The 16,110-nt window shown below is 42.8% G+C and overlaps 2 protein-coding genes across 3 annotated transcripts; one reads left to right on the top strand and one right to left on the bottom strand.

Annotated features, from left to right (window-relative positions):
* Nucleotides 1–847: 847 nt before the first annotated feature.
* Nucleotides 848–5,126, bottom strand: pcdh20l (protocadherin 20-like). 2 transcript variants are annotated; one of them, XM_085248013.1, is made up of 2 exons: nt 5,056–5,126; nt 848–4,623 (listed from the first exon to the last, which is right to left on the bottom strand). In XM_085248013.1, exons 1-2 carry the CDS (start codon nt 5,101–5,103, stop codon nt 2,095–2,097), a joined length of 2,577 nt encoding a protein of 858 aa, XP_085104139.1. In that variant the 5' UTR covers nt 5,104–5,126; the 3' UTR covers nt 848–2,094. The 2 variants fall into 2 exon arrangements, with proteins under 2 accessions (XP_085104139.1, XP_085104148.1); XM_085248022.1 differs by having other exon boundaries at nt 848–4,620; nt 5,056–5,103.
* Nucleotides 5,127–6,266: 1,140 nt separating this feature from the next.
* LOC146582107 (regulator of cell cycle RGCC) lies at nt 6,267–9,364 on the top strand. Its single transcript, XM_085291340.1, has 5 exons — nt 6,267–6,414; nt 7,172–7,336; nt 7,998–8,078; nt 8,701–8,763; nt 9,315–9,364. Exons 1-5 carry the CDS (start codon nt 6,393–6,395, stop codon nt 9,320–9,322), a joined length of 339 nt encoding a protein of 112 aa, XP_085147466.1. The 5' UTR covers nt 6,267–6,392; the 3' UTR covers nt 9,323–9,364.
* The last annotated feature ends 6,746 nt before the right edge of the window (nt 9,365–16,110 follow it).

Below are 16,110 nucleotides of genomic sequence, written 5' to 3'. Positions count from 1 at the left end.
GTCGTACATCATGTTGAGTCGAGCTTGTTGTTTCAGACGGTCTCTACGACCTCTGATTGAGATAACACTGGCTATCATGGTGTTGCCCTTTGAGCGTTCAGGTGATATTCTTACAGGAAATTGACAGATATCATCTGTTTGCAGTGAGATACACTTTACCGTGACTGAAGTGGCATCCCAGCAACCCAAATAAACGGTGTCACGGTTTTTGTTTTTTTTTTTTTTACCTCTTTTGGAATGTTCCAGCGAAAGGAAAACTATAAACATGTGCACACTTATGAGAAGTGTTTATTTTTTAGCGATCTTACCTAACAAGATAGAGTTTCAATGAGTCCCTTTCGTTTTGTAATATGCAATCACTTATCTGTCACGACAGCTCTCTTTTGTGCTATATAGCCATCCATCAAATGTTCAGCATAAGAAGCAGAAAAAGGGAACATGATTAAGATAAAAATGTCCTTTTTGTGCACATCAAGGAAACATTCCTGATCCCAGGGCACCTGACTGTGTCGCAGTGAGAGACTGTGCTCTGATTCATCTCCTCCCTCTGGCCTAATACCAGAAATGTAAAAACAAAATTAACCCTATTTTGCTTCATTTGCGCCCAGTAGATGGCAGGCGTTGCCCTGCAACAGCATTGTAAGGGTTTGGGTTTAGTTTCGTCCCCCAGTGGACTGTAGTTGGGGCTAAAAATTGGCCAATAACAATCAATAAATTATGTAAAAAAACCCAAAACAAAACAAAAAAACAAACAACCCCCCCCCCCCCCATAAAATAAAAATAAATATACTTTAATATACATTTCTACATGTTTTTTTATGTAAAGATCTGCTGTTAGTCTGTAATTTTTATGTAGCAGTCTTTGTTTCTTCTCATTTGATATAGTAAATCTCACACCGAAGTGTTAATAGATTATTTATTTTTTGAGCCGCCAGCTCTGAAATCCTCAGAGAGGCACCACTCATGTTATACAAGCCTTGTTCCCCACTAACCAGGTTGTTGTACATTGTGTTTTACAGGCTCTGCTTCCCTTCTTCCCTCTAACGCAGGTGTAGCTTCAAAGGATTTCTTAATGGTTTATGATACTGTAAAGATGATTTTAAAAGGTGGGGGAGCTTTTTCGTTTGAGAAAGCTGAAACAATTACCCTGCCCTCTGTGCTCGACTGTGTGTTGACAGATTTGCAAACACGTTTCAGCCTGACTCATTCATACTTTATGCATCACTTAACCTGGTTTGATATTTCAATTGTTCTCCAGCATGCAAATGCATCAGTAAAACACAAGAGCAAGTGTCTTTTGTAATTGTGTCTTTGAACACGGTGTGATTTCACTCCAAACATCTGTTATCAAAACAACAAGCCTGTCAGGTTACTGGGTGCAGTACGGTAGGTTTGGGGTTTTTTCTGCATTGTTGGTGCGATCCAGCTCTGTGGGTGAAAAGCAGTGCTATCAAGTAACAGGTGTGAGGCGGTTACTTGAGATGTTTTTGTGCCTTCCCTCTGCCGCCTCTCACCTGACCGTAGCCACCCTCTGCCTCCTGAGCTCATCTCAGAGTTACTTCTTGAGAGACTTTCATCACTTCCCCAACCGAGGAACATTAAACCCTTTTGTGTGTCTAAATACTTTAGACTCTCCATCACTCAGTCAGAAATCTGAGAAAGGACCAATCAACCTAACAGACCATTACTTCAATCTTTCTACCCGCAGGGGTCATGGGCAATAATCCTTAAAGATAATGTCTGTAATGCTGGTAGCTTACCGATGGCCTGCTATGGAATAAATCTGTGAAATACAGTTGAATTTAGTTGTTTTTTTTCAGAGAATTGTCAGGGAATACGTTTTTGTGGATGGCTTGACATATTTCACTTATCAGGTCAACGTGTATATGCTCGTTCCATTATCAGAAAATGGATCAACTTTATTTCTACAGAACCTGTCAGTTTTGCAGTCGACATGTTTGAATACACCGTGCATCACACTGAATCAATGACTTATTACAATGCAAGAAGCCCTTGACAAATACACAGAATACATTTAATTCACAGGACATTTTTATCTTTGAGACTGTGAGCTTTACACATTGCTTGCTGTTATTAATCAGAGTAATATTTGTCTTTGAGCCTGAGTGGAATCTCATTCGCCTCAGTGTATGCTCTCTTGTTCATTTTCAGACTTCTACTCCTCTGTTTTAGGCAGCAAATAACTGTGGCCACAAACAAACATGTGGACACCAGCATCATACCCAGGCCTATTAACAGAATCACTTTTGAAAATCTGGCTGTCTCCACGTCACAGATCGGTTCCTTTGAAGGGGTTTGAACCAAGTTTAGTGTCCCTGTCCAGGTGGGCACCCGGTCCAAGTGGCAAGGCTCTGTGCTGTCATTGACCAACAAATTCATCCAGACAGTGGTATAAAGTGGAACTGGTTTACCCCCATCTCTGACCACAATGAACAGGTGATGCATTCCCAGGTCTGTATGAAGGAGCTGTTGGCTTAAGGTGATGTTCCCTGACCTTGAATCGATCTGAAAGGGACTTCTGTTTTGCAAAAGCTCCGGTGCCGTAGCTGAGTAAGTAATCTCTGAATTCAGTCCAGAGTCCTCATCGATGGCATAGATCTTTCCTACCGTGGCACCTGCCAGGGTACCTGGAGAGACAGTTAGGCATGAGGAGTTGCTGCCGGGAAGGATCACTTTTGGCTGGTTGTCATTGATGTCTTCCACAAAGATGGTCACTCTGGCAGTGGAAGTCAAAGCAACTGTCTGGCCGTGATCACTGGCCAGCAGGTAGAGTTCATAGCGGTCTTCTGTCTCGCGGTCCAAGTTCCTAGTGGTGCGTAGCATCCCCTGGGTGTTATCCACAACAAAAGGTGCACTGCTGTTTACAACATACAATTCTGTTGTCCCATTCTCCCCTTTATCTGGGTCTTTCACCTCCACCTTCCCCACCTGGGATAATGTTGGAACATTCTCAGGAATGAAAAAGATGAAGTGAGGGGTAAGAAAAACAGGTGGATTGTCATTCTGGTCACGAACGTGAATGGATACAGTGGCCATGGATTCCAAGGGAGGAGAGCCGCTGTCCCGAGCAAACACAGTGAGTCTGTGTACATTCTGTTGCTCCCTGTCTAGAGGAACCAGCAGAGAGAGTTGACCTGTTACAGAATCAATGCTAAACATGGTTGGATTGTAGTTTTCAAGCCTGTATGTCACCATGCCGTTTTCTCCGCTGTCTAAATCTGAAGCCGAGATCTGAAGCAGTGACATTCCTGGCTGATTGTTTTCTTCCACTTGGAGTTCGTAGTGAGGCTGTACAAAATATGGCGCATTGTCGTTGATGTCTGCCACCAGCACCGTGACTACACGTCTAGAAGGAACGATCACAGATCCCTCAGCTGATCTCACGCGTGCTACCACGGAAATATGATGTTCACGATCCATCTCATAGTCTAAGGGCTTTGATGTGGAAAGCAGATACTTGCCATTCTGTGGGCTCAAAGTGAAAGGCACTTCACCTTCAATGGCAAGAAATAAGTCTTTAAAGATGCTGTCACCCTCGAGCTCTAAAACGGCTAAGGCAGTGGGGTGCTGGTTCTCTTGTAACACCATAGTCTGGTTTTGATGCTCCGCTATGAACCCGATCTTGATCGTCAGCTCTTGGTTCGCCTTGGGGAGCACGGATATGGTTACCTGAGTGTCTGCTGGAGGGCAGTGATGGCCGCTGGCTAACACTTTCAACACGAGCTCCTCTGAGTTGTCGCTCTCAAGGTCCCGTGTAAGGCTGATGGACCCGGTGAGACTGTTGAGGCTAAAGAGCGTCTTGACCTGCTCAGAGACTTTGGGACTGAGGGAGTAAACGATATCACCATTTGGTCCTAAATCTGGATCTGTGGCTCTAACCTGAGTGACCACTGTGTTCTTCCGAGAGTCTCCTGGGATGGTGACACTGTGTGGGCTATCAGAGCTAAAGGCTGGACAGTTGTCGTTGACATCTGTCACTGTGACTATTAAATCTGCAGACACACTTAAAGGGTCTACACCACAGTCTGTGGCCACTAGCTGCATCTGAAACAGGTCCCGAGTTTCCCTATCCAGGGCTCTTTCTACAACCAACATAATTAAAGAGCTGTCTTCTTCGATTTTTAAACCGAAAGCTCCATCAGAGCCTTTTAGCTGGTACTGCACCTCTCCATTAGGACCGGTGTCACTGTCCAGAGCCTGAGTATCTAGCAGGAAACTGGTCCCCACGGTCGTATCCTCGGGCACCCCAAGGTGTATTTTGTTATTTTCAAAATGCGGCGCATTGTCATTGATGTCCTCTATGATCACAGAAAACTGTATAAGGTCTTTTGAGGGCCCCACGATGGCATTGTATAAAGTAACACATTCCTCAGCTTTTTTCTCTGCGGGGCAGATGGCCTCGCGATCCATCTTTAACTCAGTGGTATAGAAATTCCCTGTGTTTATGTCCATCCTCAGGTACTTGTGGGGCAGGAGCTGATATGGAGGAGAAAAGTTTTTACTAAGTGATCCAACCAGAGTGTCAGGCTCCAGTTCCTCTGGGACGGAAAACAGGAGAGAACTACATATGATCTGCCTGATGTGAACCACAATCAGCAGCTTCTGACAAAGACAGAAAACAAAAAAACCAGTGAGCAGTAGTCTTTGTAGAGTTACACTATTCTATTTAAAACTTATGATATAAGTTATTTAAAAGTTTTCAACGTGGTGATAAAATTTAAACTTCATGCCTCAGTGAGCTCTTTTAAAAGCAAGCAGCTGCACAATAAGGTAATTCGATGCCTCCCTCTCACTTATCTCCAACCAAGTGCTCTTGTAAACAAATAACACAGAGAATTTAAATAAAAGGAAAATATCAAAGCAGACATTCTTTATTAAAAATGAATAAAGGGTCATACAATTTAACACCTCTTTAGAACATGATGCCGTACAATACACCGAGCACATTCGTGTGTTGCTGCAATATATGACTCAATTAGAAACGCTAATACAGTGCAGATACCATCAAAAGAGATAAACTCAGCTGGCTCTTACCTGCAGTAGTCCGGCACAATTCATATTATCAGGAGTCCCATGGCCCATCGCCCTCACACATGTTAGCCAAGTTCCCAGCAGCAAGTGAATGCTAAGGACTGAGGCAGCAAAATAAAACTGCTGAAGGCATAATTATGCTCCTCCTACAAAACTTACCTTCCTGTCAGGCTGCCACATGGGAAGATGGAGGAACAACAGGTTTACCTGGCTGAGCTGAATTCATGTGCATTAAGCTGGAACTACGAATGCACTGTTGCTTAAAATTACTTACAACTGCACGCACGCAAGCCTGCACACAAACACATTTATGAATATATATAAATATATGTCCACATGCTCGTGCATAGATTTAAAGTGCACGTAGATGTAAACTGTCATAAGAAACAATGACTCCTCAGTTACAATAAAAGTACATTTGAGAGTGCAGTATGTAACCTCTGGTATGCTTTTTTCATGTGCCAAAAAACAAGACAAACAAACAAACAAAACAAACAAACAAACCAAAACGCAAAGAAAAGAAAAAAAAACAAGAAAAAAGAAAATGCTTATTTTCTTTAGGGTTAATCATCACGCTGTTAAGTGACAGTAAACGGTTGGTGAAATTTGACCCGTAGTCATGAAAGCAAGATACATTTACTTGAGATCTCAAGATATCAAAGAACAAGACTGGTTATGCAGCATTTATTTGTGTGGTATTGCTTCACAGCAGGGCTTTTAAGTTTCCCTGACAGTTCCAAAGTACTGCATGACCCATAGGCTTGCTCTCTAAGGCCCCCTGCAGACAGAGCAGAGTAGTGCACGTGTGAAAGAAGAATAAAATTTGTTGTTCCGAGTTTTGTTTTGGAGCGTGTGCGACACTTCTCTTTCCTATCAAAGTGTCCTGTGTTTAAGATTACTTGTGTCACAGCCAGGAAATTATATCGGGCAAATAATAATATAATATTAATGTACATAAAACCCAAACCCCCGCATTACGCCGCCTACCCAAAACGGAATAACTCAAAGATTTGACACCCCTCTTTTCTGTCTTCATCTAAAACCCCAACGGATATTTTTTCCCACAGCCCCGCTTACAGCATTTAATGGGTTATTCCAGTCCCACTCTCTTTCACTTGCGTAACAACCTCGTTTTTTTACTTTCCGCCCCCTCCCCATTTCCACTTACAGTCCCCTCGACCTCTGAGGTTTTTAATCTGTGACATGATTGGCTGGGCAGGCCCTCTCACAGAGCGGGTGTGGAAGGCTTTAGAATAAAAGTACAGTAGTACTGTCAGCATCAAACCGCTCTGAACCCAGACACACAGCAGCTTCGTGGCGCTTTTCTTTCACGTCCCGCTATGTCCTCAGACAGTACCATGGGTGAGTCCAACGCCTGCTTGAGACAATAATTTGAATTTATTTCAGTGATGGATCATAGAGCACGCTTTCCCAGCCTTTTATTAAATTTATTAAACAGATAAAAAAAACACAAATATATGTAAAAGATAGAAAAGCTTTATAGGAAGATTTAAAAATCATCTCGCTGTGACACTTATTTTAAATTCCTAATCCTTTTTGTAGTTGTACTTTTTTGTAATCATACGTATTTACGTATCTACCAAACACACCAAAGTTGTTTTAATTTTAGTGTTCCATAAGGAATTTTAACTTTGAGATATTTATGTGAGCCTAATAAAATGTTAGAAAACCTAAACTGCGTTTATGCAACACCCATTTTTAAAATAATGGTGCCGGCGCTAAAAAAGTTTTTATAGTAGCTCTGATTTATGATGTAATATATATAAATATATTTTTAATCACACTTTGCAGACCAGGTGTTTTACTGTCCGTCTACTGTTTTATATGCCATATGGGAACATGTCCAGTTATCTGATGCAGCACGCTGACATAAACTTCAGCTGGTAGTTTTTAGATTTTCCTTTTTTTTTTAATGTATATTTCTTAGGTTTAGGAATTTGGTATCTTTGAAACGCCCTTTAAAACATTCTCAGGTCCCCATATTTAATCAAGTCTTTAAAAATATTTATTTCAGTGTTTCTACTATTTTCTTTTACTGCTGAAATAAGCTGAGTCCATCTTGAAGATTTCTTTCCAACTGCTGTCACATTTTCCACAGACTTGGACTTGGAGCTTGGTGAGTTGCTCCAGGAGTTCCAGGATGTGGTGGAGGAGCTGAAGGCCCCTTCTCAAAGCAGACCGCATGCTTACCAGAAAGCATTGCACGAGGCCAAAACTCTCACAGGGCTGAGTGAAGACAGTGGAGTCGAGGACTCAGATTACAGTAAGTTATTCAAAAAAAGAAAAAGAAAAAAAGAATACGTTAGAGAAGTGATTAAGATAATATCTGCCTAATGTACAAAGTGTGGGGGAAGGAAAGTAATTATTTAGTGCATCATGCTGGTGAGTGACATTGTTTGGAATCCCCGTGGACTCCAGTTGAGCCCCTTTATCAGCCCAAACAACTGCAGCTTGACACATTTAATTTGCATGAAATTAGTGGTACAAGAGGACACATCCCTACACACTTCCATTAAAGTGGCTGTTTGTGCTCGTGACAATAGCTGTATACTGGAATGAGCTGCAATTACGGATATCCCATCTTGTGTAATTGTCTTTCCCCCCTTTGTTCTGCATTTGTCGACGGTTATAAGATAAAAGAAGAAACAGTTTCCCCCCCCCCCTCTGCTCCCATGTGTCGTCATTATTGAAAGTATTTTGCCCCCCTAACTATTCAACAGGCAAACTGCTTTCAAAGGCCGACACATGGGAGTCACTAGCGCCGAACACTTACCTTTTAATTTTTTTTATCGCATGTTATCATCATTACGTGCAACTCCTGCATTATGTTAGAGTTTTGTCATTGTCACTGATCATTTGCAAGGACTGCCCTTAGTGCTTGTTATCTCCTTTTACTCCCTCATTGCTTCCCTCTCTTCCCCCAGGCAGTGAACCATCTATGGGGAACAGTTTGAATACCAGTGAGGAGGAGCTCCACACAGCAGGAATAACGCTGGCATCAAAAGGTACTGGAGCCTTCTATCAGCTCATCTCCATCTAGATAGCCTCAGTTCTTACAGCGATCACTATCACTTTATAAGAGCTACACAGAAAGCATCTGCAATGCCCTGGAATCTGTCTTGGTTTACACAACAAAGCAACTTCCACTGTGGCTGTGATGTCTCAGCGCTCTTCTTTCAAAGCTCCTGGGTGGAGTCATTTGTGCTGTTATATGCAGTGATGAGACCGGCTCTTGGCTGCGTGCGCATGTGGATTAATGAGTGCTGTTGCAGTTGCATCCACAGACTACTGTTAAAGTTAAACATCAGGTGACCAGAAAGAGTCAGTCATATTTTTTCATCAATTTTGTTTGGCTTTACACAGAAAAAGCTTACAACAGAGAGATCCTGGTGGGAACGAGGCTGCCAAGGCTCTTTTTGGAGCTCTTAAAATCAGCTTTATCTCAGTTTGCGTGTTCAGTTCAAACTTTATGTAATGCCGAGACTTAGATAACTTCAGCGTTTGGTCCAAAGGAAATAGGCTACCACTGAACTGAGCTGCCTTTCTCTACAAAAATGTTCCATTACAGCTCTATTTTTCTTATAGTTTCTTTCTCAAATTCCATTTCTTTCTGTCCTCTTTCTGCAGCCAAGCTGGGAGACACAAGGGATCTTGAGAGTTTTATCGACATGTTGGACCGGGAACTTGCTGGTGCGTATTTAAGAAAATTACACCCTCTATCATCCAATCTTTTCTTGACTTCTTTTGTACTGAGTCGACAAGCCAGCAGGTTGGAGTATGTTACAGTGGCAGAGACGCGCCGACATGAGCGTGGCGTATGTTTTGGTCTTTTGGACTGTGTAGCAGTATCCAGCTTGTTTCTACAGTGTACTGTACCCCCTGCTGTTTATCTCTGAGCACCCTTTATGTGTAAATATCATGTCTGAGGACTCAGGTGGACTATCTACACGCGCTTTAGTGATAATGGCATACTTGACTACATGAGCGTCATGATCCTGCTATCAGCGGTAAAGCAGTGGTGTTCCAGAGGCCCCTAAACACACACGCATCACCCAGAGCATGCACACAAGCAACAGGGAGCAAAGCATAAATCCACTGCTATCAGTGGTCTCGACACAAAGCGAATTAACGTTACAAATTAATCGTAACTCCCCGTGTATCTCTACAAGGCTCACTTAGTCACTGCATATTGATGTGTTTGTTCACATGCCTGTGCTTTTTCTTCTTCTTTCTTTTTGCAGAGATGTGAACAGAGAGCAAAAGTGAGCTACGTACAATAATGGGGGGGGGGGGGGGGGGGATAGGGAATAGGCTGGGGGCGACATGACTGGCTACTGCTGAGCAGAAAGAGAGATATACACCAGAGCAGATCTGATGGAGCAAATGGTCCCCTCGCCGCTCCGGGGGAAAAGGTTAACATCCGAAATTAAAAGGGCAGTCCATTCCGAAAATGCAAGAACTCCCACAGACCCCCGGCGATGCTGCGTCCAGCCAGCAAAGACAACGTCCGCCTGCAGCATCAGATCCAGGATGTGTGACATATTCTTAAAATGAGACAAAGCTTCCATCTGTTTGGGCATGTGACAAAAAAGAAAGAAGAAACACAACAAAAACACTGCCTAGAGTATAGAAAGCATGTTTATCCCACATTTTAAAAAAAAATCCCATAAGTGCAATGCCTGGAAAGGGCTCTAAATCCTCACGGCTGTGTAGTTTTGAAGAAAGCTGAGCTTTGTCTGGATCAAAATCTTAGACGGCACAAAAGTTTTAGGCTAATTTCAAACTAATTTTAATTAGAAGGGCATTTCTGGTGTACAGGTCTTTATGATATTTGTTTTGTTTTAATAATATATAATGTATATACAGATGAATGCATGTAAAAATAAAAAGAGATTTGTAATGAATTTGATGTTTTCTATCCATCCTTCCTTCCAATTATCCTTATTAGTGTTGCACGGGAGCTGGAGCCTATCCCAGCTACCATAGGGCGATAAGTGGGGTACACCCTCCACAGGTTGGTTGCAGGGCTAATATGTTGCCATTTTTTAAAAACATATTCACTCTGTGCAGAGACTCTGGCCTTACTAGCCACATATGATTTGCCACACAAGTCTGAGCGGTTGTCACTTTTCTTAAAAAAAACAGCAAAACACCCAAAACCTCCTGACAGTGTTCACAACTAACACTCAATGTGCCCACATCTTCTTTCTCTCTAAACTGACTTCTGCCTTTGTCACACTTCATGTCTCATAAGACCCTCAAATGTTTTTCTTTATTTTTGCAGTTGCTTCCTCTGTGTCTGTTCTGATTATTCTTTGAGTTTCACTTCAGCAACCAGCACAGGAAAACCACAAATTTAGCTCAGACACAGGCTTAAAAAGGAAGTGCGTCAGTGCTGCTGAGAAAAGCAATGCTCATTTAGACTGTGTACTTACTCCTAACACAAATCTAATCTTTGAACTGAAGGCAGGAAACCGCTGCGTTTTGACTGAAATGCAGACTTTCCCATCGCGGTTTTTTCTATACTCTGCTGTCATTTCACGGGCGTGTAGGTGTTGCTAGTGACATGCATGTGCAGGTGTCTCCTCCAGTCTGTCAGAGCGCCACAGAAACACATGAGGGTGAGGTGACTGTTGTGCTTGTAAAGTTGTCACTCTTTGCGACTTGTAATTTTACAATGAGGGACAGAGGCACTGTAACCCAGCTGATCTATGCAAATGTATTTTTAGCCTATGGTAACATGTCAAAGCGGAGTTTCAAATGATTCTGAATGAGGAATTGAAAAAGCAGCCTGAAAAATTTAGAGTCTGCTTATTGCAATCACACACCTGCTTGCTGAAAAACATAGTTGTCAGGGTAGAAGTTATTCGGACTGCCATTGTTTTGTCATTAGGAATCTCTAGGCAGCTATAGCTGATATAATCACCGGCCCTGGTGGTGATATATTATAGATAGACTCCTTGGGTGGGCCTATTTGTTTGACAGCATGTCAGTGACAGAGTCCAAAAGAGGAAAGGCTGGACACTTAAGTTACTGTTCTTGGTCTGATTATGTCTCATTAGAAGACAAAGACAAGTTCCCGCTTTGAACTGTGGCCAACTATTTAACCGTGCTGACTGGGACGAGAGCCGCTTCACCTCAAAAGGTGAAGGAGGAAGAGACAAGAGTGTAGTGGCGAGAGCAAATGACCTTCAAATGTGATGCTACTGTAAAGATAAGAGGAATAATGGGAACCTAAAAGAAAAATTGAGACTGCTCAAAGAGTAAGGAAATACAGAGGGGTAAGCGTGGAGTATCCGGCTTCTACTGTGTTGTCTGTTCCACTTAAGAGAAAGGCCAGACTGACTGATTGAGGCCACAGCTGCTCAGGATAGTTACAAAGCTGGCTTCCACATGATGGAAGTTCCCTCGCAAGCGATGGGCACATCCTGTTTATTTTAAATGAAGGTGAGGAACAGCAAGAATGCAGGAAACACAATGGTGAAGTGCAAGCAAGAGTGAAAGGAATTTCACCGGCACCGCTTCCCACTTTGTCATTCTAATGTGATGTTTCAGGTCCTCCATCCTGCTCTGATTCTTGCTGCTGTGACACTGCTGCCACACTAATCCACGCAGGCTACATGAAAAGTCACCAGCAGCTAATTATGCGGCATGATTTTTATTAGATTGCTCTTCAGTGGGATCTGATGTAATATATCAGTTTGGCTTTTGGGAACGCCTCCTCGTTATTGTTTATGCGCTCATTACTATGAGCTCGGCGCTTGATTGGCAGCACAGTGAAGTAAGAGGTCAATATGTCAGCCAGTCGTTGTTTAGATAACAGACAGACTAAATGATGAATGAACTGAGTTCATTAGCTGGTAAATTAGAATGAATTGATGCTATGATGAGACAATGAATAGTCCTGAGAAATGAAGACGTAATAAAAATCACGCTGTCCCCTTTACGACCCTCACCCATATACTCAGGTATCCTTGTAATAAATGTCACAAAGACTTAAAACCGCTACACACAATACTTGTTTTAAACTAGTTAGCAAGCTAATGAAGACGTAATTGAGTGCAGCAGAAAGGAGACACTTGTTATTATCAGACAATGAGTAAATGAAGCAGAGATATGGCCTGTGCAGCGAGGCCATCGTGGCTGAGATTGAGATGAGTGTAGCATGCAGAGCACGCAGTCTTCTGTCATCTGCCTGATGAGAGACCGGAGCAACGCCTTTCCCCTGAGAGTCCCCCAAATGGTCCAGGCTAACAACGCTCTCCCAAGGAATTAGCTTGCTCAACCACCCAACACACACACACACACACACACACACACACACACACACACACACACACACACACACACACACACACACACACACACACACACACACACAAAATGAATTGTAAAAGTCTGACTGGGTCTTACATAACTGAGGCTGCTCTCTGAGCCCAGATCAAGGACTCAGAGCACTTTCTTATTCCTGCAGAGCTCACAAAAGCAGGACTTGGTGGTATGCTTTACAATATAGATATAACTGTGGAGAAGCCGAAGGATGGATTGATGCATGGATAGTGGTGGATGCCCATATTACAGTTTTTGCCCGTTGCTTGAACACTATAAACCCATGCTCAGACTAAAGTAACACAACGTGAAGCTTTTGTTACCATACCTCAAACACATGTACCCATACCTTAAACAAAAGCGCTGCTTTGCACCCCAGTACCAATTATGCAACACTCCTACTCCTTTATGCAACACACCTACCCCTTTATGCAACACACATGGTCCTGCATGCTACACTCTATTTCATACATAAGACACTTCGCTCACAAAATGAAATGTCAGGGTGCCATTCGGAAAACACATGTATCCAAAATACAAAACATATGGGGTAATTGCAACCACTCAAATACACACCTGAAGGCACGTACTTGCAAAACCGAACACCAATTAGCCAACTACAAAAAGCCCTCAGCGTAGCCATTTCAAGAACTTCGCAAGCATGGATGGAGGGAGAGCAAGAGGAAGAGGAAGAGGAAGAGGTAGAGGAAGAGGTAGAGGAGGAGGAGGAAGAGGAGGAGGAGGCCGAAGAGGCCATGCACGGACCCATATTTCTGATGAAATAAGAGCAACTTTGGTGGACCATGTCATCAACCATGGCCTGACTATGAGGGAAGCTGGGCAGAGAGTCCACCCACATCTAAGCCGCTTCACAGTGGCATCTATAATACGAACATTCCGACTAGAAAACAGATATGTCTTCACCTCCATACCTTCTGCTCTACTCAGATGGTTCCATAGCACTGTTCTACAGTATATCACATTACCATATCAAGTGTACGGGGTGCTAATGCTCCTTTTGCAGCCAAAGTGGCTGATTCCTCATATTGAAGTACAGTGTTGTACAGTGGATGACACAGTACGTACAGTAAAGTACTGTATGAAAAATAAGCAAACCGATGACAATATGTGGTTGTATTCCTCCAGAATGACCCGAAGACCTTCTGGGGGAGGACGGCAACGCCTGTTCACACAACAGCAGGAACTTGCCGTTGTGGACCTAGTGAGGGCAGACAATGCCATCCGTCTCCACCAGCTACGACGGAAAATACTTGCAGACAGGCGAGTGTTCAGCAACATAGACCATGTGAGCATCACCACCATCAGACGCATCTTGGGTAAACACAGCATCACCATGAAGCAGCTCTACAGAGTCCCATTCGAGAGGAACAGTGACAGGGTCAAAGGACTTCGAGCTGAATATGTACGGGTACGTGTAACTGTCCCTTACATTTACAATAGAGTATTGGTGAAGTCCAGTAGCAGCTGAATATGTACCATATCAGTACCACATGGATCTATTCTGAGAGCTACACAGGTACCTGTGTGATGGGGTGAGGGTGCTGTATGTGCAGCACTGTAGTACAGTGACATGTTCCCCTTTTTTTCAGAGGATCATGGCCATGGATGGAGCTGCACAGCCTCATGAATACATTTTCATTGATGAAGCTGGATTCGACCTGAGCAAAACAAGACGACGGGGTCGTAATGTAATTGGCCAAAGGGCAGTTGTGCACGTCCCAGGGCAGCGCGGGGGAAACATCACATTATGTGCCGCCATATGCCTTCGAGGACTTCTGCACCATCATGCAATGCTAGGTCCATACAATAGCCAACACATACTCACATTTCTAGATGCTCTCCATAACATAGTTGTACAGAACAGACCAGATCAGCCCAGGTTTGTGGTGATATGGGATAATGTCAGTTTCCATCGGGCTGCTCTGGTCCAGGCCTGGTTCACCGACCACAATCAATTTGAAGTGGTATACTTGCCCCCTTACTCACCATTTTTAAACCCTATTGAGGAATTTTTTTCGGCTTGGAGATGGCGAGTATATGACCGCCAACCACATGCCCGCATGCCTCTTCTGCAGGCAATGGAACAGGCCTGCGGCGACATTGAGGTGACAGCAATCCATGGATGGTTTCGGCATGCAAGAGGGTATTTTCCCCAGTGCCTAGCGGGAGAGGACATAGCTTGCGATGTTGATGAGGTCCTGTGGCCAGACCCCAACAGACGGCGGGATCCATGAGCCCACTTATGCACACTTGTCATGGTTTTTTGTGTTTACAGTATAGTGTTTTTTCTATTGCAGTATTATTGTGTTGTGGTTTTTTTTTTTTTTTGCTTCATCTGAATTCATGGTACTGCGATGTACACTATTGAGTAGGTCTATTTGCGTTTTTGGTTGTTTGGAAATGTGTCTCCTGTAAATGTGCCTTCTGAATAAACAATGGAAATCAAGGACTGCAGTGTTTTATGTAAAGAAGACTAGTGTGTTCCCCCTGATCTGTAAGTGTTTGCATATGATGCAAGTATGTGTCATTTTGTCAACAGAGTTACATTTTGACAGAGGAATGTTAGGTTTTGACAGCAGAGTTTAGGTTTTGGGAGTGGAGTTTCATTTTGGCACAGATGTGTATGGTATATTTCCCAGTGTTGTGTCGTGTTTACTTGTGTTTAGAGTTTTGGCACAATGAGCGACGTTTTGCCAAATGTGTTCAAGCAACGGGCAAAAACTGTAAGCATAGCCAAAGTTTAAAATAATGAGGTCAGTCTATGTGGAAATAATCACTGTAAGTAAAAAGCTCTCAGACTTTAGACTGCTTGGTTTCCAAAAGCCTTTTCTACCTTTGGATTTGTATCACGTCAGTAAGAGCAGACATCCCTAATTTGCTCATCTCAGGTTCACATCTCTTTCTGTGAGCACCACAAAGCATCTAATTGCAATGGCAATCAGAACAAAGTTGACTTAATGGGTGCAGTCTTAATGGGAGAGAAGCTCTCAGGGAGAGGCTTACATCAGACTGTAGATAAATTAATAGGCTACAAATCCCAGTATAAGATAAATAAGGACTATTTTAAACTGTGAATCATGCAAAGCTACACCAGTAGGCTTAAAATATAATTTAAAATTCCCATAGTCATGATTCCTTTTTTTCAGCTTTTGTATTTCGAAGAAATTATAAGTGGCTGTGTGCAAACATTTGAAGAAAGACTCATTTTTAATGCATGTTTGCTGCACAGGTTGTATTTATTTCTTTTCACTTCAAAAATCAAGAAAACAAGCAGATTGCCTGAGGATGCCCAAACCTTTGACTACAGGCATAAACAATCTCTAAAATAGCATCACTTTAAAGTCGTGTGAGATATTTATGTGTAAGCCATAAATGCCTTAAAATCATTTTTGGCTCAATGAAAGTAAACACTGACCTGCAGCAGGACTATTTTTTTCTCTACGACAGTGACTGGCATAGCAATTTCCACTTTGACTGCATAAAGGTAACATAACAGCCTCCTATGTTCCTTTTCCTCAGCTCTGTATAGCTCAACACTGGAGCCTAAAAAGATGTTCCCCAGCTTTGCATTCTTGTAATATCCCACAGGGTGTTACAGGAATTCATTAAAAGTTCATTTTCTGTTCCTCGTACTTCTGCATGGGTTTTCCAGCCCCACACCTGAACATATAAAAATTGTTGGGCTCA

The sequence above is a fragment of the Mchenga conophoros genome, linkage group LG2 (assembly GCF_057382185.1).
Source record: "Mchenga conophoros isolate Kocher_MC1m ecotype Shallow Benthic linkage group LG2, M_conophoros_male_GT1.1, whole genome shotgun sequence".
Classification (NCBI taxonomy): Eukaryota; Metazoa; Chordata; class Actinopteri; order Cichliformes; family Cichlidae; genus Mchenga; species Mchenga conophoros.
This window is presented reverse-complemented; position numbering and strand designations above follow the sequence as displayed.